General features: G+C 34.7%; 1 protein-coding gene across 40 annotated transcripts in view; it reads left to right on the top strand.

The window, feature by feature from the left end:
- The window catches only part of PTPRD (protein tyrosine phosphatase receptor type D), a 510118-nt gene that overhangs the window by 389556 nt on the left and 97160 nt on the right, over positions 1-23402 (top strand). For 21 of the 40 annotated variants that reach the window (XM_035309873.1, XM_035309872.1, XM_035309858.1 and 18 more), the window contains 4 exons: positions 5348-5438; positions 11695-11904; positions 13249-13409; positions 20822-20836. In XM_035309873.1, coding sequence (XP_035165764.1) covers positions 5348-5438; positions 11695-11904; positions 13249-13409; positions 20822-20836 — 477 coding nt within the window. The remainder of the gene's footprint in view (positions 1-5347; positions 5439-11694; positions 11905-13248; positions 13410-20821; positions 20837-23402) is intronic. The other 19 variants (XM_035309867.1, XM_035309855.1, XM_035309846.1 and 16 more) reach the window with 2 other exon arrangements.

Genomic DNA, 23402 nt, shown 5'->3' with positions numbered 1-23402 from the left:
ATAACAGTTTGTTATGCAGCAAAGTATGTAGTAAACTCTGGTTGGAAACATATGGCTAAAGATTGTCCTTCTGCTTCTAGTTGGTTCTTAGACAACCCTTGCTTTTCTTCATTAATTCAAGATAGTTAAGAGGGATTAAAAATACAGTTTTATTTTGAAAGACGTATCCTCCTGAAGAATGGATAACCTGTCAATGGATAATTTTCCAGCTGCAGCAGCATGACATACTAAATCTCAGTTATTCCAGAATTATACAGAATTTTAAAGAACTAATATTGCACTTAAATTATTGCAAATAAATTTATTATGAAGGGGTTTGTTTGTTTTATTTTGTTTTTAATAAAAAACAATCTCAGGTCTTCTCTACTGGTCCCAGGTGAAAAATAAGTAAATAAATAAATAAATGAAGGGAAGAGAGCTGACTAGAAGTTACTTATATTTTGGGGAAAAGGATGCTGTGGAGACTTAGCAGAAATAGGACTAAAGAGCAGGGATTATAAAGGACAAACAATATTCATCAAGAAAAAATGAAGCATAATATAATCAGTAAGTGTATTGCTCTGCCTGTAGTGGTTCTTGTTGGTCTATAAAGTTCCCATGTATAAAGTTTCCATGTACTGGAAATGGGGAAGAAAATGAGTGAGTCATTAAAAATTGTTGGGTATTCAACTTGCCATCTCCCTGGTGGATTTTTATCGTTATCTTTTAGAAAGATGTTCCCCTTTTTCGTTACTGACTGAGGATTTTGAGGCAGGTGAGATTGTTAAATGAATGACTTTAAGACATTAAAAAGATTGAAAAATGCAGCCATTATCGTTAGATTAAATAAGATGTGGTCAGTAACAAATTCAGATAAGGAAGACTGAAGATGGAATGAGTCAAAAAAGACTTATGAGGTAGAGTGTTCACAGAGAAAAACATGCCGAGTAGCTGGTTAGACAATATCAGGAGATGGCAGTGGAAAAAGAACAGCCAATGCCCTTCTGTTTATGTAATGTGAAAAAAAAATGGAAGATGCTTAGTGACAGCAGCAAAGATGCATTAAATCAATGGGATCCTATTGTCAATTTTACAAATATGTAGCGCTTCCTCTTATATATATACTTCCTAAGGAGATATGATATGGCTTGACACAGAAAAATGAACAATAGAAAGATTGATCTGGTCCTGGAAGTGAGCATACCAACACAATTACATACTTTAAAAACGTACTATCATGTTTAGATACCTGATGTATTTTAGAATAGATAAGATAATAGTATCTATAGTCTTGCAGAGGAAGAACAATTGTATGCAATAATCATGGTGACAGTTTTTTGTTGTTCCTCTATGAGTACGTTATATGCTGGTGATTGTATGTATCTTACTATGAAGTACTATTCTTTGGGAATCTTTCAATGTTACTAAGTATACTGAAGGTGAAACAGCTAATGGTTTCCTCTGATGGATTATAGGTAAATACTAATGGAATTGAGGTAATTTTAGATGAACCTTAGTAATCCTTTAAAGGTGATAGAAGTAATTTTCATTATTTCAGTGTTTTATGGTGGTACAGAGTAAAAATTGGAGCAGAGCTAATAATATGCTTCGTAAAATAGATCTCTTTTGCTGATGTCATAACAAGTCAGCAATTTCTTTATTTCTTTATTTTTCTAAATTATTTTGAGTTAATGAAAAGCAAGTTTTATATTTAAAGTATACTTAATCTTTCTCTGAATCTCTTCCATCTTTGCAAAGTGTTGGATAAAAACCATTTTATTTAAGACTTTGGCCTTTGTAACTTCAGTAGATCAAGCAATATTCAAGAAAACCCTCTTTTTCTCTCATTACCCTCATCAGAGCAAAAAACAAACAACAACAACAACAAAAAACCACCACCATCACCAAGAACAAAACCCACACTTAAAACTAAATAAGTAAATATAAAGCAAATAATAAAATGTCTTTTGTAAGAGATGCTACATTTTCTGGAGTTAGCTAGAAATAACAGAACTTCACTGTCTTTGCAATTTGCAGCACTGTATATATATGTGAACTGTTTCATTTTTCAGCTTGCTGTTGATGTACTTATGCTTTTGGCTTTAAAATACCCTGTATGTCCTGAAAATCTTAGCGGATGATCAAAGTTACGAGTGGGAGGCCTGCATGAAGGAAGTGTGAAAGAATATGAAAGTAACATTTACATGCTGGATGATCATTGATTGATAAAAATGTATGAGCACAGTGGTGTTAGCATTTTCTTTTTTTTTTTTTTTTTAAAAAAAAAAAAAAAGACTACTTTACAGTTCATCCAGCAGATGTCTTCAATGTCTGAAAGATATATCAGAGCCAATTCTCAATTTTTTTTTGTATGAATTCCTATGAACCTGAAAAACAAAAGGTGTGTAGGTTGTAGTTATTATATACATGAATAAATCATCTTTTGCTAGAAGAAAATAGTCCTAAAGATAGGTTTAAGCAAGTTAAAAGAATAAGTTTTTGCCTTCTAGGCAAACATTAATATACTGTAAATCCCTTTGAAACTAAACAAAATGAAGACATGGGATTTTAAGTTAAAATTATGCAATAGGACCACCGCAGAGTGAAACCCTCCCTTTTATGTTGGAAGTGTTTTCATGTTTAGTGGTAGAGGAAAGGATAGTGTTGTAGAAGGAAGTCTAATCTGTCTAACTGATTGTATGGGTTGATTTTGGAAGAGGATTTTGTTTTCTATGAGGTGACTAATTTGGATAAGGTGGCATAGGGATCTATGGCCAAGTGTAGCTGCTCAGTTATCTGGTTTTGTATTAACACTAATTGGAAATGAAGATAGTTCAGGAAGTTAATAGTTTCTCCCTTGTAAATACATCGAGGGAGAGATACGACTATAAATACAATTCCCCTGACATATGTTTTCTTTCACTATATTTACAGTAAAGCTGACCGATTGGACTACTTTTTCCTTCCTCTGGTTTTGGCAAGAATTAAGAGAAATCTAGGTTGCTCTGGCTGAAAGACAGTTTACACCTGTGAAAATCAGGACAAGTAATTATTTGACTAAATTAAGTTACAAAATAGTGCAGTTTTATTTATTTGATCTTCAGTTCTGGTTTCTACAGTTAGAGTCTTCAGATAACATTTAAATATATGTAAATATTTCAAGTATAAGTGATTGCTAGAAGACACTCTGATTTACAGAAAATACTCGTTAGTAACAGGCATACTGCTTTTACATTGTCATGTTTTTGTAGCTTTCCCTCCCACCCCCCAAAGTTAGTATAAAATAGCTGCGTACTGCAACTGTGACCTACTGGCAATAACCAAATAACAGGATGCATTTATTAGTTGGAACAAGACATTTCAGTTCAAAGTGTTTCAAAATGTCATCAACTAGACTTTTATCAGATCTGATTATGTTTAGCAGAACATTTCTTCAGCCACCAAGTCTAATAAGTCTGCTCCTAAGGTACTATTTGGCTTGTGTTCTAGAATCTAGACCTTTTGTCTCCTGATTTTGGAGCAGGCAGACCATCTGTGGAGATGTCAAAATTCAGAACCTCAACCTCAGGGGGGCAGGGGGAGGGGGAGTATTGAAAAGGGGGAACACAGTCAACAGAGAAGAATTTATGTCACAGTTTTACTGCATTAAAGAAATTTTAATATTCTAATTTGTACCCTAATATAACTTTTTATTTTATTTTATTTTATTTTATTTTTTAAGTCTTGTATTGATTTGTTTATTTATATCCTTTTTGTTTGTCTTGGAGTTCACAGTAGGAGGAAGTTTGGCAGATTTCTGCAGCTCTGGCTAACTTAAGATGCTGTAAAATCTCTCAGAGAGAAAGAGAAATATATTTTTTACTCCATTACATGTTTGGGAAAAATACTATTTATTTGAAAAAACAGATGGTTGTAATGAAACAAGAATTCATTTTATTATGGATACTTTAGTCTTGTTTTGTTTTATAAAACTATCAAAAAATGTGTAACATTTAATAAAATAAAAATAATAAAAAAGATAAAAACCCAAACTTTTTTTTTTTTTTTTTAATATGCACTCAACTTTAAAATCTGGGCTCAACCAGACTTACTCTTAAAGAATAAGAAATGACTGTTAAAGATTATTTATCATATTGCTACTATAAAGAATACTTGCTTCAGATTTTGCTTAAATCTTGGCAGTAGTGTCATTGTACAGTTACAAATCTGTGGTCTACATTTCTTGATTCCAGCACCTCGTGTTAGAGCTCAACCACAAAGAAATTTCTCCAATTTCTAAACATTATTAAGTGTTAGGAATGTAAGCATTTAAAACAGCAGTTACAAATCCAGATTTTTGTTGGATTTCTATTAGAGGAAGTAGCTTTAATTAAGAAGAGACCATTAAAATGGACCGGTGCCATGCACTGGTATGGGACAAAGACCATGTATTAAGTTTGTTTAGACTGAGTTAGTTTTTGGTGAATTGTAAGGCAAGTTCCTTTCCTTTAGACTCCTTCATTAACTACTTAAGTTTATGTCAACAGTGTTTAGTGGGTAGAATGAATAGACATTACAACAGAACGTGAACAGGCTGTAAAAAATGGCACGCTGAAAGAGAAGAAGATGGGCCATGAGACAGTAAAATTATCTTCCATAATGGAGAGTCAGAGACAAACCTTCTTAATGAGCTTGTTACTGGAAACAAGACAGAACAGCTTCTTTCCCTCTCCTGTGAGATGTAGAATGCTTGACTTCCTGAAAAGTGTGGCATTTATTATATCATCCTGGTTTTCCTGCTGTTGTGATTCTACTACTGGGAGTGGAGGGGGGGGGGGCGCAGCGCCCGAGAGGGAGGAGGGAGCAGGGAGAACAGGGACAAGATATTTTTAGAAAAAAGGTTTTTGAGGAAAATTTAGGGTATATATAATTTAGAAGTCCCAGCTGTAAAGAGAGCATGTGACTATGACTGTGAAAAAAATACAAAAAAAAAAAAAAGTAGGAAAAACTGATAGTGAATGATGCTCAAAAGTAAAGATAATGTAGCTGGAATGTATGACGTCTTTATTTTCTGTTTGTAATAGTATTTGCATCAACAAGCATGATATGTTACCCTACCATTCTTATTATACATGACAGTCTCAGAAGATAGGATGACAATTGATCTTTAAATATATGGTAATATGTTCCAATTTAGGGGATTGGGTTGATTTTTTTGTTAACTTTTTTTTTTGGTTGGTTGGATTTGTGACTTTTTTCCCCCAGTTTGTAGGTGGCATGGTACAAGTGTCTACTGAGCCTCTCTGAACAGACACATAGTCCATTAACTTATCTATTCCTTCTTTCCTTTTCCTTCACCTTCGATTTTGTCCTGCTGTTTCCTTTGCAGAGGGTATTACATAGTTATTGTGCCTTTGAAGAGGTCTCGTGGAAAATTTATCAAGCAGTGGGAAAGTCCAGATGAAATGGAACTAGATGAGGTACGATATCTTTTCATTGTCTTTCTCTGCTTTACTAAGGAAACAATCTTATTAGTAATGTGTTTAACTCACCAGCTTAAGTAGTTTTGGTTGTCAGGATATTTTTATATTTATATTTGAATTAGCCTATGCAGACTGAAACAAAGTTCAAATTACTTAAATTAGAGGACATTAGAGACATAAAGCTGCAATAAAGCACACAGTGTCTGATCTTTGTTAGCATTAATATTTTATTCTTTTCCTATTGTAAAGCATAATGCAAAAGTGCAGGGGGTGAAATGACTTGTCAGCAAAAGTGTAATCACCAATTATGTGAACTCTAATAAAGGTCTGGTTCATTAGTGGGCTGTTTGCTAAGCCTGTAGCAAATTTCAAATTGCAATCTGCAGTGCAATTTAACATTTGACCTTCTTTACCTGGTTCTCCTATACAGTAATGCTGATGATGATAAATTTTACACTATTCTCCATTCTACTGACAGTGTGTGCTCAGAAATGAATGAAGTAAGAAAGTACAATAATGTGTCATCATTTGACACTATAAATTTACATTTTTTTTAAGAGTGGAAGTATTTTCATCTCAGTGGCAAGCCCAATAACACTAGTGATGAGTTTACCATTACTGATACTATAAGCAATCCAGGAAGTTTAGTGTCAGGATGAAGTCCAGTCTTCTACTTTACTGAATGACAATGTGACTCACTCTAACTTCCCTCAATCTATAAATTTGGAATAATATTAGTATTTATCATTGTAAAGTTCTTTTCAGAGTCCCATATGAAAGCCTGTCTCAAAAGATATAGTGTTGCTGCATCTGTCTAGGATTTTTGAACCCATTTGGATACCATGGTAATTCGTATATACAGTATTTCTACACTTCACACAGAGGACATGAAAGTCAGTGGTTTTGTTTTTGTTATTTGTTTATTTGTTTTTGCTTGTTTGTTTGTTTGTTTTACTCCTAGATAAATGATATTTTGACTGGATTCTATCTATTCTTCCTTCTTTTGGTGGATTCAGGACATTTATGTTACAGAGATGCTTCACCAAGTATATAGTCAGGAATTCAGGAAGAAAAAGATAGATTATGAGCTCTGGAAGAAGGGGCAGAAAACTCAGAAGGACTGTAGAGTTGTTGTCAATCTGTGCAGGGAGAAAATTAGAGGATCCAAAGCCCAAGTGGAAATCAATTTGGCTGGTGTAGCAAATGACAATAAAAATGCTTTTATTATATATCAACAGCAAAAGGAGGCTGAAGGAGAATCTCCATCCTTTATTGGATGTGAGGATAAGGTAGTGATGAAAGATGAGGATAAGGCAATGCCACTTAATACCTTTCTTGCCTCAGTCATAGTTAACAAGGTCAATCCAACATCATATGACATTCAACATGGCTCCTCAGTACTCTCTACAACTATCTCAATGGAGGTAGCAGTGCCATTCTTTTTTTCTCAGGTGACAAGTGATAGATGTGAGGAAGTGACTCTCTTCAACAGTGGAGGTTTAGATTGGACATTAGGAAGAATTTCTTCACAGAGAGGGTGATTAAGCATTGAAATGAGCTACCAAGGGAAGTGCTAGAGTACCTGTCTCTAGAGGTATCTAAGAGACGTGTCAATGTGGCATTAAGGGATGTCGTTTAGTGATGGGACTTGGTAGCCCTGCTTGATGGTTGGACTTGATGATCTTGAAGGTCTTTTTCAACCTATCATTCTGTGATAGATAGATAGTCCTCAATATGCTTCCCATGATACAATCATTGCAAAGTGATAATTATCTGCAAGCAATGACACAGCTCTTTGTCCCTCTTCCCATTGACCAATTGGATATTAGTTTCAATATTTGCACCAAAATGTAAGGCAAATAAAAATACATTCACCAAACCAACACTCTTGTAGAAAGCTCTTTTAAATACAGATTTGTTTCAATAACCATGACAAATGTGTGTCAGTCTGTAGTCTTTTTCCTGATTAGAAAAGTCAAAGAAGAAAATATTTAGATTTAAGAGAATTCTCAATCAGAAGACATAAAAAGTGAATTGTTTGAATGAAAGCATGATTCTCATCACCATTGACTGTTCCATTGGATCCTGTGTTACCTCTTGACCAATTTCATCTCTGTTGTCATCCAATTTTATTCAAAGGCAGTGTTGATCCATTAATATCTCCCCTTTAAAAGAGTTGGATTGTAAATGTCATCAGCTTATAATTGTAGTCCTGAATGACATAAAATACAGTTAAACAGTAAACTCAGCTGTCAAGATGCATACAGTAATGGAAAACTGGTTTAATATACCACCCACTTCTAAAATTCAAAGACTAGTCACATTCAGCAGCATTAACAGATTAATTGTAGGTGCCAGATGACTTTGAACTTGTTGTCAATTAAATTATATGGGTTTGTGTTTCTGATTCCTATAGCAAAGGGTCATTTTAATCATCCTGTAAGTTGTGGTGCATTAATCTGTAAGACAGTTTGATAAAGAGTATTTATTATTTCAGAAATATTTGGGTCAGGATGGGTTGTTTCCCACTCTAACTGATATAATTGAGACCACATTGTAGAATTAATGGTGGAAGAAATAAGATATGCATTGACTGGAAAATGAAAATTATTTCTGATAAAGAAAAAAAGCCCTTGATATATCTTTCGCAATTGCCCCGATACATACTGTAACTACTTAGTAGGGACAAAAAAAAAAAAAAATCAAAAGCACTCAGTGGCTGTATTTCATGCTCACTCACTCAGTTTCTCTTACTTAAAAGACTGTTCTTCTTCTTGTTTTAGAAAATCATAGGATCATAGAATGGTTTAAGTTGGAAGGGACCTTAAAGATAATCTGGTTTCAACCCCTCTGCCATGGGTCTGGACACCTCCCACTAGATCAGGTTGCTCAAAGCCCCATCCAGCCTGGCCTTAAACACTTCCACGGATGGGGCATCCAAAGCTTCTCTGGGCAAACAGTTCCAGTACTTCACCAGAATCTTAAAAGATGAGAAAATGTACTAGGTATTGTGTATCTGAAAATAGCTATTCGAGATACAATCATTTTTTATTAACTCAAAATTTCACTTCATTTTAAATATTATGAGATCTCATGTCTTTGAATAGATGTCATGAGAATGAATTAAATATAAACAAAATATTATGAACTGCAAATGGATTATCAAGTAGGATCACTTTGTAATTTGTAAGTAATAAAAACTGAATATAAGCTTGCATGTTAAGTCCTAAAACGATTTAATAATTTCAGTGAAGTTCTGATATAAAGTACCACAGGGGATATATGTGCAAGTAATGATATTTGGCAACAACCTCATCTATATATGAAATATGAATGAGGTCACAGGTTCACTTGAGGTCTATTCAGTCATGTGTAATCAATGTCACAGATGAATTTTTTATCTCCACACAAACACACCTAAGTTTATCTGGCCTGAGGTGATGAATAACCACCTTTGAAAAAATCTGCCTTTTACACACATTTTGTTTGACACAAGCTAATTAGCTTTTAGCATTCATAGCCAAAATTCACTTTCTGATCATTTTGCCCACAGTAACAATGTATTTAAGCATTGCCTATCTGTTACATGTATGTACTTTTTATTACTACTAAAAAGGCAAGAAATAATTAAAATCAAACATTTTTCTTCTTTCCATCTCAATCTAATTGAAGTATTTTCATAGTATTCCGATATTTTACAATGAGTTATTTAAAACCTAAATTGTAATTATGATGTGATCTGGAAACATGAGATAAAGAGGTTTTCTGAGGTAGCCACACAAATGACTTTAAATTCCAGGGGATAGTATACCCATAAATTAAAATAACACTTGTTATCTTCAATTATCTTAGCTCCTTACAGCTACTGACTTCTTGTTAGTACTAATAACACTTCATTATTTTCTACATATATACCCTTGTGTTTCAGCAGACCTTAGGGTAGTTTGAGCTCATCCTTCTTTCTAAAAGATTCTTCATAATTTTTTAAGGGCTGTGGCAACCTGGAAGAATCTTTATAGGTATCTGTCTCATGTTCTGCCATCAGTAACTTTACCCATGATGTAGGAAGCTACCTACAGATAGAGAGAGACACCTTCAATAAAACAACTAAATGAAAATCTTCTTAATATTACAGTTTACTTCAGCCATTGCTTTTATACTATTCATTTACTCTAACTACTAATGAAACTGTTTGAGTGAAGGAGAAGCATGGACTGCTGATTGTAATAGAGTCCTTCAGTGAAGAATAATGATTTCTAACCTAAAATTTTGGCAAGTTCTTTTTTTTGCTCAGGGGATCCATTTCAATGTATAATTTTTTGTGTTGGAGCAAGGGATTTGACAGAGTTAAATGACTGGAAAATCTCTGTAACAGAGAATAGACACAGCATTAGAGCTGGAATGTAGTTGACTGCATAGAGTCATCTAAATGCCCTCAATTAAGGAAGGCTGAATTCAAGTACAGATTAATTCCATGTCTATCTATAGACCATGTTTGAAGCATGAATTCCAATGAGAAGGAATGACAAAAAAATCAGCGTTAAAAGCTTCTATTTTAATAGCAAAGTGTATAGCAGATTGTTTTATCTACATCAGAATTATTAATTGGGTACTTGCAAAACACAAGATCCCATGTGGAGAAGGGAAGAACCTAGCTAAGCTAGGCCCTAATACTGAAAAGAGTTAAGAGAGAGCTTCCCTGACTAAGCATATTCCCTGAAATGAAAATATACAGTGGAAATTACATTTTAATCTCTTTTTTATTGACCTCTGAACTAGTGATGGGGATTTGTCTCCTCCTCCTAACTAAGAAATGTGTATTATTATTTTATTAGAACTGTTTGTGTGCTGAAACAACTAAAACAACTATGACCTTGGAAAATTTTATGATTACAACCTGAGTCTGCAGGAAACTGCTTAAGTTTCATAAGTGAAAAGCAGTAGAGCAGTCTCAGAAGTCATCACTAATCACCCAGGAAAATTTCAGGCACATTGTAAGATTAATATTTGTGGTATACCAGTATATCTTAAGTGATAAAGGGTATTGAATAAGCATTTGTCTGATTTAATAAATGATTCATCAATGAATTATACCTGCTGTTCATCAATGAATTATAGCTGCAGTTCTTTCATTAATTAGTATATGCTTTGCAAGTTTGGGCCTAGCATTTAATCTCATTGTAAGTGTGCTAATGTATATTTTAGCTTTGTTAATCACAAGAAATGTTTAGCAATACAAAGAAAAAATACATTTTGAAGTCAGAATAAATGTGTAAACCTTGAAGTATAACTGTGTATGGTAAGGTGGTAGGTAAAATTTCCTAGACTAGCAGTAGAAAAGAGTTCTTAGGGTTCATGGATTATTTTATTTATTTATTAACGAAAAAAAATAGCAGTCATTTTCAGATTTGGAATAGAAGATATATTTACCTATAACACCCCCAAACTTTTCTGCACTTCACTTACTGTTTATGAAGTAAATTGGAAAGCAATCTTTTTACTGAGATTTTTAGAAATTTACTATTTCCAAAGTGCTTGATGATCTTCATGACAACTGTTAGAGAGAGATTTCTGCATATTATTATTAAATAAAAGGTATCAGCATATGTTTATTTATGTTTACTTCTACAAGTACATCAACTGCTGGTTGACACTAATTAGTTTGCATTTCAAAATTACCAGAGAAAGATAAAAGTAGGTATTATAAATTATTTTTTCAATAACTGGGATATTTTTCAACTTTGTTATTATTATTATTATTTATTTTATTTTATTTTATGTTATTTTATTTTATTTGAGGTTTTTAAATAATCACAGTATATGACCTAATAAGTTTCATTGTATTGTACGGGGAAATAAGAAAGTACCTTTCATATTCATATGGAGGGAGAAAATATTATTGCTGACTTCATATGCATATATAATATGCATATAAATATATAAAGAGAAAATATACATATACCTCTCTTCAGAGAAAATATATTACTTTATTATCTTTTATTTATTTATTTATTTACTCCCAAAACAATATCAGACACTGAAAATTAATTTAGTTGTCCTGTGCTTATAGTATGGGCAGTACAATTATTACTACATTGTATCTTAACAAGGATGGCAAGAAAGATTTTGCAGTAACTGATTTAGTGATACAGACATTGTGTTACATTTTCTCCTTGCATTGTCAATAAGTTACCTTAAAACTGTTTACTGTTCTTGCTTTCTCTCTCTTTTTTCCCTTTTCTTGTTTGTAAAGCTGCTTAAGGAGATAGCTAGGAAACGCAGAAGCATTCGTTTTGGGAGGGAAGTCGAGCTAAAGCCATATATTGCAGCTCACTTTGAAGTTCTTCCCACGGAATTCACGTTGGGGGATAAGAAGCATTATGGTGGCTTTGAGAATAAGCAACTGCAAAGTGGTCAAGAATATGTCTTCTTTGTCTTGGCTGTAATGGAGCACTCAGAATCTGTAAGTTAGTAACCATTTTTTAGATGCAAAATTACCTTCCCACAATAATCAAAACATTTCTTCTGTGTTTATTCCATTTTCCAAACAAAAGTTTTTTTTAAGCATCTCTAAAGTGTTTCTTTGCCGATTTCCAGCTAAGTCCTTGAACTCACCTATGCTGCGTGCACCTTGATGAGTTAGTTCTGTGTTACTGAAAGCTAAGAATCACCTTTTATTAGCTGTTCTGTGATCCTTTGCAAATTAAATTATCTGCTGTTTGAGATCATTGGCACAGGTTCTGAGGCATGAACTCCACAGCAGCATCTTTCTCAATGTCTTTGTTCCTTTGCTGCCTTAAGACTGCCATTGAATATTGGTGTTGGACATTCATTATTTGAATTGGAGACATACACAGTAATCCTCTTTAGGTACAGTAATTTCCTAACAACTTCATCAGTGAATTGTTAGAAAGTAAGAAAATAATTCAAGGAAAAATCCTGAGGTGAGCAAAATAATGAGTTGTCATCTCTCTTCATGTAATTCATCTTGTTCTGATGTCCCTTTATGGTCGAGTTAATCTAACGGTATGTAATCTAGTGAGAGAGAGAGAGAGAGAGAGAGAGAGAGAGAGAGAGAGAACTGTTGCAATACACATTAACATTTTAACATGCAGTTTGGTGTAACATGGTATCTTTCTAATTGGTTCCTAACCTGACGGGTACATTTGCTTGCTCATCCACTTGAAACTATTGCACCAATAATTTGAATTCTAGTCAAATGCTTCCAGTATGCAATCTTACAATTGCTTTCTGATGTCAATGGAGTTTACTTAATTATACACTGAGGAAGTAGCTTCAAATTGTATATTTTTGGGTACATAATTTTATTTGTAAAGAAAATAAGTGCTTCCTGGAATCTGTAATATAAATCATAAGTTCTTCACTTGCTTTTAGACAGTGGCTGCGAGATGGAGAATTCTGAATGTGCTCTATCAGAAAGGTTCAAAACAGAGATACTAGACAGTTTGGGGCTATGAATGTAAATGGAAATTAAAAGTAAAATCCAGTTTATTGGAGAACAGGTAGTAAGTGCTCAAACTGGTATCCCTCCATAGCATTTTTTTCTGGCTGCTCCAAAGGCAGAGGCTATATATAAAGTGTTTCTTATTGTAGCAGGTTTTTTTTTTCTATCTTTCACTATTCAGTTTGCAAGTTTATGAACCACCTAGCTTGAAGAAAAATAGCAGTTTTTTGTTGCTTTGTTCATTGCATCACTACTTTGTGTATATTTATTTTAGATCTGTAATAGCTATTATTTTAAATGCATCTCATTTGTTGTTAAGCAAGATTTATTTTATTTATATAGACCATGTATGCAACCAGCCCATATTCCGATCCTGTTGTGTCAATGGATCTTGATCCTCAACCAATTACAGATGAGGAAGAAGGCTTGATCTGGGTTGTAGGACCAGTTCTTGCGGTGGTGTTTATTATCTGTATTGTTATAGCTATACTTCTTTATAAAAGGTAAGTTTACCTTTTAGTGTTCTTACCATATGTATAGTTTTCTGATATGCTGACCATTTTATAGGGCTGTTCCACACCACATTATTTGTACTACAATTGTAACTGTCATTGTGTCGGGATAATGTTGTATTTATTAATGGTTCCCAGAACACTGCAGATATTTTGGTAGATTTCTGACTGAAAGCTTCCAATAATAACAGCTATATGAGTATATTTTTCTCCTGATGACACTCTATTACCATTTCCGCATATTTTTTTTTCCATTTTGTGTATGTTTGTGAAGAAAATGTTCTTGAATATAAATATGTACAGATTCACATATTTGACTTTTTAGAACATATCTTTAGAAGTGTAATAATAATACATTAGGGATTACATTCAGCCTGATGTTAAATATGATTTTCATCTCCACTCAAGTAATCTGAGTTTTCACTTTTGACAGTTGGCCTTAATTTGTCAGTATATCTTTTTGAATTTGAATCTGTGGACTGAGAGATTAAAGAAATATCAGTGGCTGTTTTCTACTAATCTTGCAATCTGATCAAAATTCACTTACACTTATTTCACTGTGTATGACACAGACATAGTTTTGATATTACTCAAAGGATTTTCCTTAGCCTTGCAATGTACAAGATGAAAACCCTATGACACATCAATTTATACAAAGCAGTCTTTTACAGTGTAAATGAGTTCAAAGGGGTCAATACTGAATAAAAACTACAAAGTTGATTTTAGTATTTAGATTTTGTGCTTTATACATTTTTGAAGCATATTGATAAAGAGTAATTTGGGAATAGAATAAAGATCCTGTGACCCTGTCTTTGGTAGGTGGAGGGGTACGTTATGGATAATTTCCATAAATGGAGTATGTCTTCTAAAACTAATGGCTATGACACTATTAGCTGCTTATAAATATTTAAATTCTACCCTGTACACTTTTTCTGCCCTAAGTGCATCTAGCCAAATGCCTCTGAAATTGTGTATAGAGAGATGTCTTCAGGTTTTGGAAAGTGAAACTCTGTGCTCAACAGCGGAAGAAAAAGTAAAAAAATAAAAATAATAAAAAAGAAACTAGTCCAGAGGCAACCTTAGCTTTGGATTCCAAAACGATATATATTTATAAGAGTGTTTTTTAGGTTTGCAGTCATGCAGAAGCATAGGAGACATTTTGCTGATTGCAGATATTACATTGTCCTGAAGGTTTCTATTAATGCCTACTCTCCCAGCCAATCTAATCAATTAGACAGTAGTGAACCTTCTATTTGTGCCAGTCTGTCACTTCAAAAATTGGTCATTTGAGACATACTAAAAGTGAAATACTGCTTCTGATTATTTTGGAGTACTAAAAGTAAAACTTCTACTTCCTACAAAACAGTGGCATATAAAGCAGATGTGTAAATGTTTCTGGAAATATTGATTGCATTTATATAACTATAATAAAAATTTTCAATTCTGCTGCTGAAAAATTATAAGCATATTGCACAAATGAGCAGGTAGAATTCATTCATAGGTAGTGTGAATAAAATGTCATGAATAGAAAATAGGAGACATTTTACAACTATTAATTACTACTTGTACTAGAACTATTCAGTCAAATTTCCATATGTATGTATTTATTTTTCTGTTTTCAGCTCTAAGCTGAAAATTGATAAATTGCACCATCCTAGCAAATTCATTCTGAGAAATTATGATTGCAGTTTTGCCAGGCAATGGTCAACTCTGTTAAAATAACTTGACCTTGTAATTACAAGGGAACAATCTAAACTGTTATCAGTCAAGGTAATAGCACTATGTTCTAACATGCACAATAGTACACTACCCACTCATGGTTAAATAATCCTGCCTTTTATAACATTACATTGAATTCGTAGTGATTAAATCTTGCAGGGACACAAGACAGGTAAAAAAAAGTGGTGGGAAAGGTTATCAAGGTACCTTTCACTTCTGGATTTCAGCTTGCAGAAGACAAGTTTTTCATATGTTATTGTGATTATTAATTTAGACACAGTTAAGCAAATTCATACAAAAAATCGTATTAAGAGATTGCAATGAAAAAAATGAATTAGGATTCAACGATTCCTTTTTTGTTAGTGGGTCCCAGTCCCTTAAATAATTTCAACTAGTTAAGACAGGCTGACCATGAGACATGGTATTCTGAAGGGTGTATAAAGTGACACGTTAACAAATCTGAATTGCTTCACTAAACTGATGGAAGGGATAAAGTAAATAAGAATATAAGATTTTGTGAGTGTATCTGTACAATTTATTTCAGAGTTTAGCGGGGAGACAGGAAGAGTGATATACAACAATGGGTCAGTGCAGTCTTTATACAACGGAGATGGTCAAATCAGCTTCTTCTAATGATAAATGGCTTAGCAAGTTCATTCTCAATAGGTTTTGTAAAAATCAACAGACTTTAAACTTTTTATAAATAAATCAACTATGTAACTGGAGAATTACTGAAGTTCAATATATCCAGTATTAAAAATTTGAGTAAGAAGTATTTTTCCACCTCAATGAGAACACAAAGAGAACCATAGCTATCCTCCATTCTAAAGTGAGACAGAAACAGAGCAAGCTCTTGTTTTTAAGGGCGTTACAGGAATCTTATATTTCTGAAAAGGAAGAAATATGTAATAGAATATTTTTTCATAGATCACGCAGTCTGGATGTAGACCACCAGATCTTGATAGCTTTATGTCTGTAGATCAGCAATAATTGGGTGAGATAGCAGGGATGTTTAACACTTTTGAGACAACAGCAAAAAATATTTTTTGTATGAACTATGTTGGAGGGAATTACTGTGACTGTAAAACTTGGACTGTTTTAAAAAAAAAAAAGTTTCAGTAAGAAGTAAGAAAATGAGAAATTTCCATGTCTACAGGAATTTCTCAAAATACATTTCTGGAATGTACAGGGGCATAACTGCAACAGATATGATGGGTACAGAGGAAAATAAAGGTCAGAGGACATCTGCCTAATCCATGACAGCATCTGTGAAAAATACTGAAATAGAGAAAATGAGGTCAAGGGATGTGGCAATGTGAAGATGCCTGGAAAATGACCATATTTTTTGAGGTGCGAAGGGTAGTAACTGAAATAATGATGGACCGTGTTTAATTCCCTTTGTTGGAAGAAGCCTTTATGAAAAAAAAAAAAAATATATATGAATTGTTTGTCTCATGATTTACAATACTGCTTTTACATTTTAGTTTCAGTCAGAGAGGAAAGATGACTGAAATTTCTAAAATAATCATTTTAAGGGGAGAAGACTTGCCCCCATTTAAAGCAGATGGTATTGCAGAAAGTGTGGATAATTTGCCTGGGTTGGTGTGAAGGAAATTTAAGTTGCCCAAAGACTAGAAATGCCTGAGTGAACCCTTTATTGGTCAGTTTATATAAAGGTTATTGCCTCTACATTTACTCTTCTTCAAAGCTCAAAGCAAAGGTATGGCATAGAAAGATTTTTTTATTATGTATCAGAATAAAGCCAAAAGTTCATTGCAGCTTAGTACTTTACAGTAATAAAGGGGGAAATTACTTTTGTAAATAGGTATATAATTACTTTTTGTAAAAAGGTATTTCATAAAATACCTTTTGTTCTCATTGGATACAGCTGCAATATAATATCCAACATAACTGCAGGTGATTAATGTACTGTGTGTGAAAATGCTCATAGACTCACAGAACCACAGAGCCACAAGTCTGGAGATTGCCTGTTCTTACCCGTGCTCAGAACATAGTCAGCTACAGCAGGTTTCTTAGGGTTCAGGTGAGTTTCAGTATCTCTAAGGATGGAAACTCTTTGAACGATCTGATTCATTGTTCATCTACCCTTTCACGGTTAAAAATAATAATAATAACAATAATAATAAAATCCTAAGTTACAGTTTAATTTCCTGTCTTTCTGGAATTGATATCTTGGCAAAGTAAGCTGGGCTGGCCAGTGACCAGTACAGAATTCTCTGACATTGAAACAATGATACCACCCTGAAGTCTTAGTGAAAGGAGAAAATAATTTGGGGCAGGTCTTTTATCAGTCAGACTTAAATCTAAACAATTAGATTTAGGATTTTAGAATCAATTAAATGTCACTTGCCTTTTCATCATGTAATTGTCCTCAAGAAAATATATTTTTCACTGGTTCAAGTATGGAGTAAAATATAAAATAGTAAGACTTGTATGCAAAATCTCAAAGAAAGATAACACTTAACTAGACATAGAGATGGTGCAGAATTCTAGTCTCCTCTAGAGGTAATGCATATTATGAGAACTGTTAATTTGAGTCACCGTTTATTTCCCAAGCTGGTTTTCATAAAGCACTACCATTCTGCAATGCACAGCATATACAAACTCATGGTAAATCCTTTCAACTCACTTTGGAATGTGTGACACACATTCAGGGGATTTGGATATTTAGAAACCCAGCTAAAGAACTCTAGAAATTTTGGGGGATATCCCAGGAACTGTCATACCAAAAAGAGAGTGTGTATGCCCCTGAAGTATTCTCTCATGTTTTTTGTTTGTTTGTTTGATTGTTGTTGTTGTTGTTTTTCCCTGTAATATTTGACTTTCTGTGGTTGCTCTTACTGTATTTAAGAAATTACAAGCTTTCTAATTTCAGCCTTTCACTGATAAAGAGCAAAATGTTCCTCATTCTAGATGTTTCTTGGATCAGTGTTGTTTGTGGGGTGTTTTTTTCATTTTTAGAGAAAATAAATGAAAGTTCTTTTGACAGGCTTTGTGTTATTTGCTCTTATAAAGTGCAGCTTTTTTTACTTAGTTCAGAATGTAGGAGCCAAAGTTTGAATCTTTTGGACATAGTGAACTTGAGGACTCTGAATCTTGAAATATAAGAAGAAAAATGTTTCTAAGGGGAAAAAAAAAAAAAAAAAAAAATTGAGCACAGAAATGAGGATGAGGGAATCTTAAGTGATGGTCATAGATTCTTAAAATTATTTCGGTTGAAAAAAACCTTCAAGATCATCAAGCCCAACCATCAAGCTGAGCTACCAAGTCCCATCACTGAACCACGTCCCTTAGCACCATGTGACACATCTCTTAAATACCTCCCACAGACAAGTACTCTTCACTTGGCAGCTCATTCCAATGCTTAATGACCCCCTCTGTGAAGAAATTCTTCCTATTATCAAATCTAAACCTCCACTGTTGAAATGTGAGAGCCATTTCTTCATATCCGATCACTCCTAGCCTGAGAAAGGGGACCACAACCCTCCTCACTACTACCTGCATTCAGGTTGTTGTAGAGAGCAATGAGGTCTGCCCCCTCAGCCTCTTCTTCTCTGGGCCAAAGAGCCCCAGTTCCTTCAACTGCTCCTCATAACACTTGTCACAGAATCACAGTTGGAAGAAACTGTGGTTTTCACAGTTTCTGTGAAAATTCAGGTTGGAAGAAAACTTCACAATCCCTGAGTCCAACCTCTGACCTAACACTAACAAGTCCTCCACTACACCATATCCCTAAGCTCTACATCTAAACATCTTTTAAAAACCTCCAGGGATGGTGACTCAACCACTTCCCTGGGCAGCCTATTCCAATGCCTAACAACCCTTTCAGTAAATAAATTCTTCCTAATATCCAACCTAAACCTCCCCTGGTGCAGTTTTAGCCCATTCCCCCTCATCCTGTCACCAGGCCCGTGGGAGAATAGACCAACCCCCACCTCACTACAGCCTCCTTTAAGGTACCTATTGAGTGTGATAAGGTCGCCCCTGAGCCTCCTCTGATCCAGACTGAACAATCCCAGCTTCCTCAGCCTCTCCTTGTAAGACTTGTTCTCCATACCCCTCACCAGCTTCATTGCCCTTCTATGGACTTGCTCGAGCACCTCCAAGTCCTTCTTGTAGTGAGGAGCCCAAAACTGAACACAGTACTCGAGGTGCAGGGGGACTTGTCTTCCGGTCCCTTGGCCATTTTTGTTGCTCTTCTCTGCACGCACAGACAAGAAAATAAATCAATAGAACGTCTTGTGCTGAAGGGCCCAAAACTGAACACAGTACTAGAGGTGCCGTCTCACCCATGCAGCACACCCTTGTATGTAATCACTTTCCTAGTCCTTCTGGCTATGCTAATTCTGATGTGGCCTTTGTGGCTACCTGGGCAATTTGCTGGTTCATGTTCAGACTTCTGTTAGCCAGTACCACCAGATTCTTTTCTACAAGGCAACTTTCCAGCCACTCTTCCCTAAATATATAATGCTGCATCAGATTGTTGTGACCGAACCTCAGGACCTGGCATGGAGACTTATTCAATATCATGTGACTGGACTCAGCCAATAGACCTATTCTATGCAGATCCCTCTGCAGAGTCTTCCCCCTTCAAGCAGACCAACGGTCCCACCTAACAGTATCATTTGCATGTTTACTGAGGGTGCACTTTATCCCCTCATCCAGATCACTGATAAAAGTGTTAAACAAAACTGGACCCAATACTGAGCCCTGGGGGATGCAACTGGTTGTCATGTGACAACTGGACAGTCTATAAAGACTGTGAAAGTCTATAAAGACTTTTTTTTTACAATGTGTGATTAATTTGGTCATTGCTGACTCCAGAATATAAAAAGTTTGCAGACCCGGTTTTTAATAATAGATAGAGACAAACACTATATTTACAGTGTATATGGTAGAACATGATGATGGAACCTCATAATTTTCACTGTTAAAATGACCTCTGTAGATCATAGTTTACTACAGATCTATATGGATGACTCTAGTCCTCACATAAAAGCTATTCCTTCAACATGTGTAAAGGTGTATAGTACTTCATTTGAGAAATATTTATGACTACCTTGCTTTCCAAGGTATCTTTTTTTTTTTTTCTTATTATTTTAGTACTTGGTTTTGTAAAACAATTTAGTAATAAAAGTTTTCTTATTTCTCTATTTTTTAATTAAATTTAATTAAAACATGATCTTACATATTTAACCTTGTTCTTCACTTCCTTATCTCTCCTTCTCCCTTTCAATCCTTCTCTTTCTTCATTATGCCCTACTCTCCTCTTCCCTCTCTTCCCTCCTCTCATCTCTTTTCCCTGTAAGGATGAACCTCTTTATGTCTTAAATGCTATTTATCAATTTAATGTTAACTTGTTATAGCTCTAATTAAATGCTCATTCTCCAGTGTCTCTCTGGATAAAAGATGATGCGATATTACTTTGCAGACTATTTCTAAAAGAGATGGTTTTTTTCAGCAGGAGAAAATTCTCTTTTGTTTTAATCTGTGTCCTCCATTTATTCCTTGATGCCTGAGCTGTCATTTCCTCTTGGAGAGGCTAGTTATATATCCTTACTGTAAGTCAGCATTCCTTGTATTTGCTGTTGTCATGTTTAACTTGTTTGACCCTGATAAACTAATGTTTAGCCTTTTCTCCCGTTTGCTGCATTACAATGGAGCAGTAAACCTGACAGGTGAGAAGTGAAGAGTAATCACCTTTCATTTAATCCAGTGGGGAATTGGAATCCAGATGGGGAAAATGCTGGGGGGATGAAGATAAGAGAGAGAGACAAGTTATCATAAGAATGATCTAAAACATGAAAAAATAACATCTGTCAGCCTAAGTGAATATAGACAGTAAGATATCAAATTGAAGGCAGCTACAAGATATTTTATGTTTTCTTTTTTGTTTGTTTGTTTGTTTGTGTTTTACAGCACTTAACATACACATAGCATATACATCCAAGTTTCACTATTACTTTTTGTGTCTCCACAAGGCACATTTTCAAGAAACAACATGGTTATACAATGTTCATATGTTTTTATTTGTGCTTTCATAAAGCTAAAAGTATTCTTTGCTATAACAATAACTGCTAAAGGAATGTATTTTTGTGCTTAAAGTGTGAATTGTTCTAAAGAATTCCATAGCGCTCCTTACACATAGAGTCAATGATGACATATTTCTGTAAGTGAAAATGATCATAGAATCATAGAATGGCTTGGGTTGGATGGGACATTAAGGATCACCTAACTCCAACACCCTTGCCATAGGCAGGGATGCTACTCACTAGATCAGGTTGCTCAGGGCCTCATCTAATCTGGTGTTGAACCCTTTAGGAATAGGGTACCCAGAACTTCTCTGGGAAACTTGTTCCAGTACCTCACCACCCTCTGAATGAAATTTTTCCTTCTAACCTCTAATCTAAATCTCCCCTCTTTTAGTTTAAAACCATTCCCCATCATCTTGCCAATATCATACTGAGCAAGGAGTTGTTCTCCATCTTTTTAAAGTCCCCTTCATGTACTGAAAGATTGGGATGAAGTCCCAGGGAGAAGACCCTGTAGCCTTCTCTTCTCCAGGCTGAACAGCCCCATCTCTCTCAATCTTTTTTCATATGAGGGGCTCCTGCCCTTTGATTATCTTTGTAGACCTCCTCTGGACCCACTCTAACAAATCTTGTGCCCCAAACCTGGACACAGCACTCCAAGTGGAGCCTCACAAGGGCAGAGTAGAGGGGGACAATCACCTCCCTCCACCTGCTGTTCACACCTCTGTTGATGCAGCCCAGCATGCAGTTGGCATTCTGGGCTGCAAGCGCACACTGCCAGCTCATGCCGAGCCTAAGATCCCCAAGTTCTCTGCAGGGCTGCTCTCAGTGAGTTCTTCACTCAGTCTGTACTCCTGTCTGGCATTGCCCTGGCCCAGGTGCAGCACCCTGCACTTGGACTTGTTGAACCTCATTATGTTCTCATGCGCCCACTTATCAAGCTTGCCCAGGACCCTTTGGATGGCATCCCTTCCTTCTGTCGTAACAACTGCACTACTCAGCTTTGTGTCATCTGCAAATTTGCTGAGGGTGCACCTGATCCCATTGTCTGTGTTGTTGATAAAGACATAAATAGTACCAGTCCAAGGATAGACCCCTAATGTATACCACTCGTCACCGGCCTCCACTTGGACGTAAAGCCATTGACCACCAAAATTACGTGATTTGTTTTTATTGTTTTTTTTTTTTTTTTTTTTTTTTTTCCAGCAGTTTTTTACCTATTGCATAATCTGAAACAATTGTGATGTCCTTGTATAATCTGGAAAGATGGAGAAGACAAAATGTTCCTAAGCATAATAATAATAAACCATTCTATTGTCCTATAACTCTTCAAAATATTCACACAAAGGATTAGAAGAGAATTTAGTTCTTTTTCTAGATGAATAGGAAATATTACTGCCCAGCACTGACTTGCAAGTGGAAGAAAAATAATGAAGCTTGTCTCTGGACAGTTCCACTGATCTCTTGACTTCAGGAGTATGAAATAAAGATAAAAATACTTCTTCAAAATGAAAAGCAGCCTTTCCTCACCTCGACTTAAGAATAAAGAACACTAGAGTATTTTGCTGCTTTTGTGATAGTCGGGATCAAAAGTAAAAAAGGAATTTCAAATGAGTCATTCCATAATATATATATGTATATATATATATATTTAAGAAGAATCAAATTTAAGTCTGCAAAGCTTCACTAAAAATAAGTTAATATAGAAATAAGTTAATAGGGGTGTTAAGGATTTACCAGAAAACATTTTTGTAGCAAAACACTTTAAATGTATATAAATATAATATAAATACACACACACACATATATATACATATGTATAATTATAAGACTAATAACTTTCAAAGAACAGTAATAATTATTTCAGCCGTGTTGCTGTTTGGCTGCTTTGCATAGTCTTTGAAATCTTTCTGCATGCACCTTTTACTGAATACCACAGGTGTTTATTATTTCAAGAACAGTGAGAAATCATTTGGAGAATTTTTTAGAGGGAAGCCCAGTGGAATAATAACAGATTTATCATCGCCACATTGTGAGTTAATCAGATAACAAACAGCAAAAGAGCAATGGTAGAGGTGCACTAGACCAAATGTTGGACACCTAAAAAATATTTATCTCTAGTAAACTTTAAAATTATCTCAGTTCTCTTTTCAGAAAAGTAGTTCTTTTATTTTATTTTATTTTATTTTATTTTATTTTATTTTATTTTATT

This window comes from Oxyura jamaicensis, chromosome Z (genome assembly GCF_011077185.1).
Source record: "Oxyura jamaicensis isolate SHBP4307 breed ruddy duck chromosome Z, BPBGC_Ojam_1.0, whole genome shotgun sequence".
In the NCBI taxonomy this organism is placed as follows: domain Eukaryota; kingdom Metazoa; phylum Chordata; class Aves; order Anseriformes; family Anatidae; genus Oxyura; species Oxyura jamaicensis.
The sequence above is the reverse complement of the archived record's forward strand: the minus strand, read 5'-3'. Positions and strand labels throughout refer to the sequence as shown.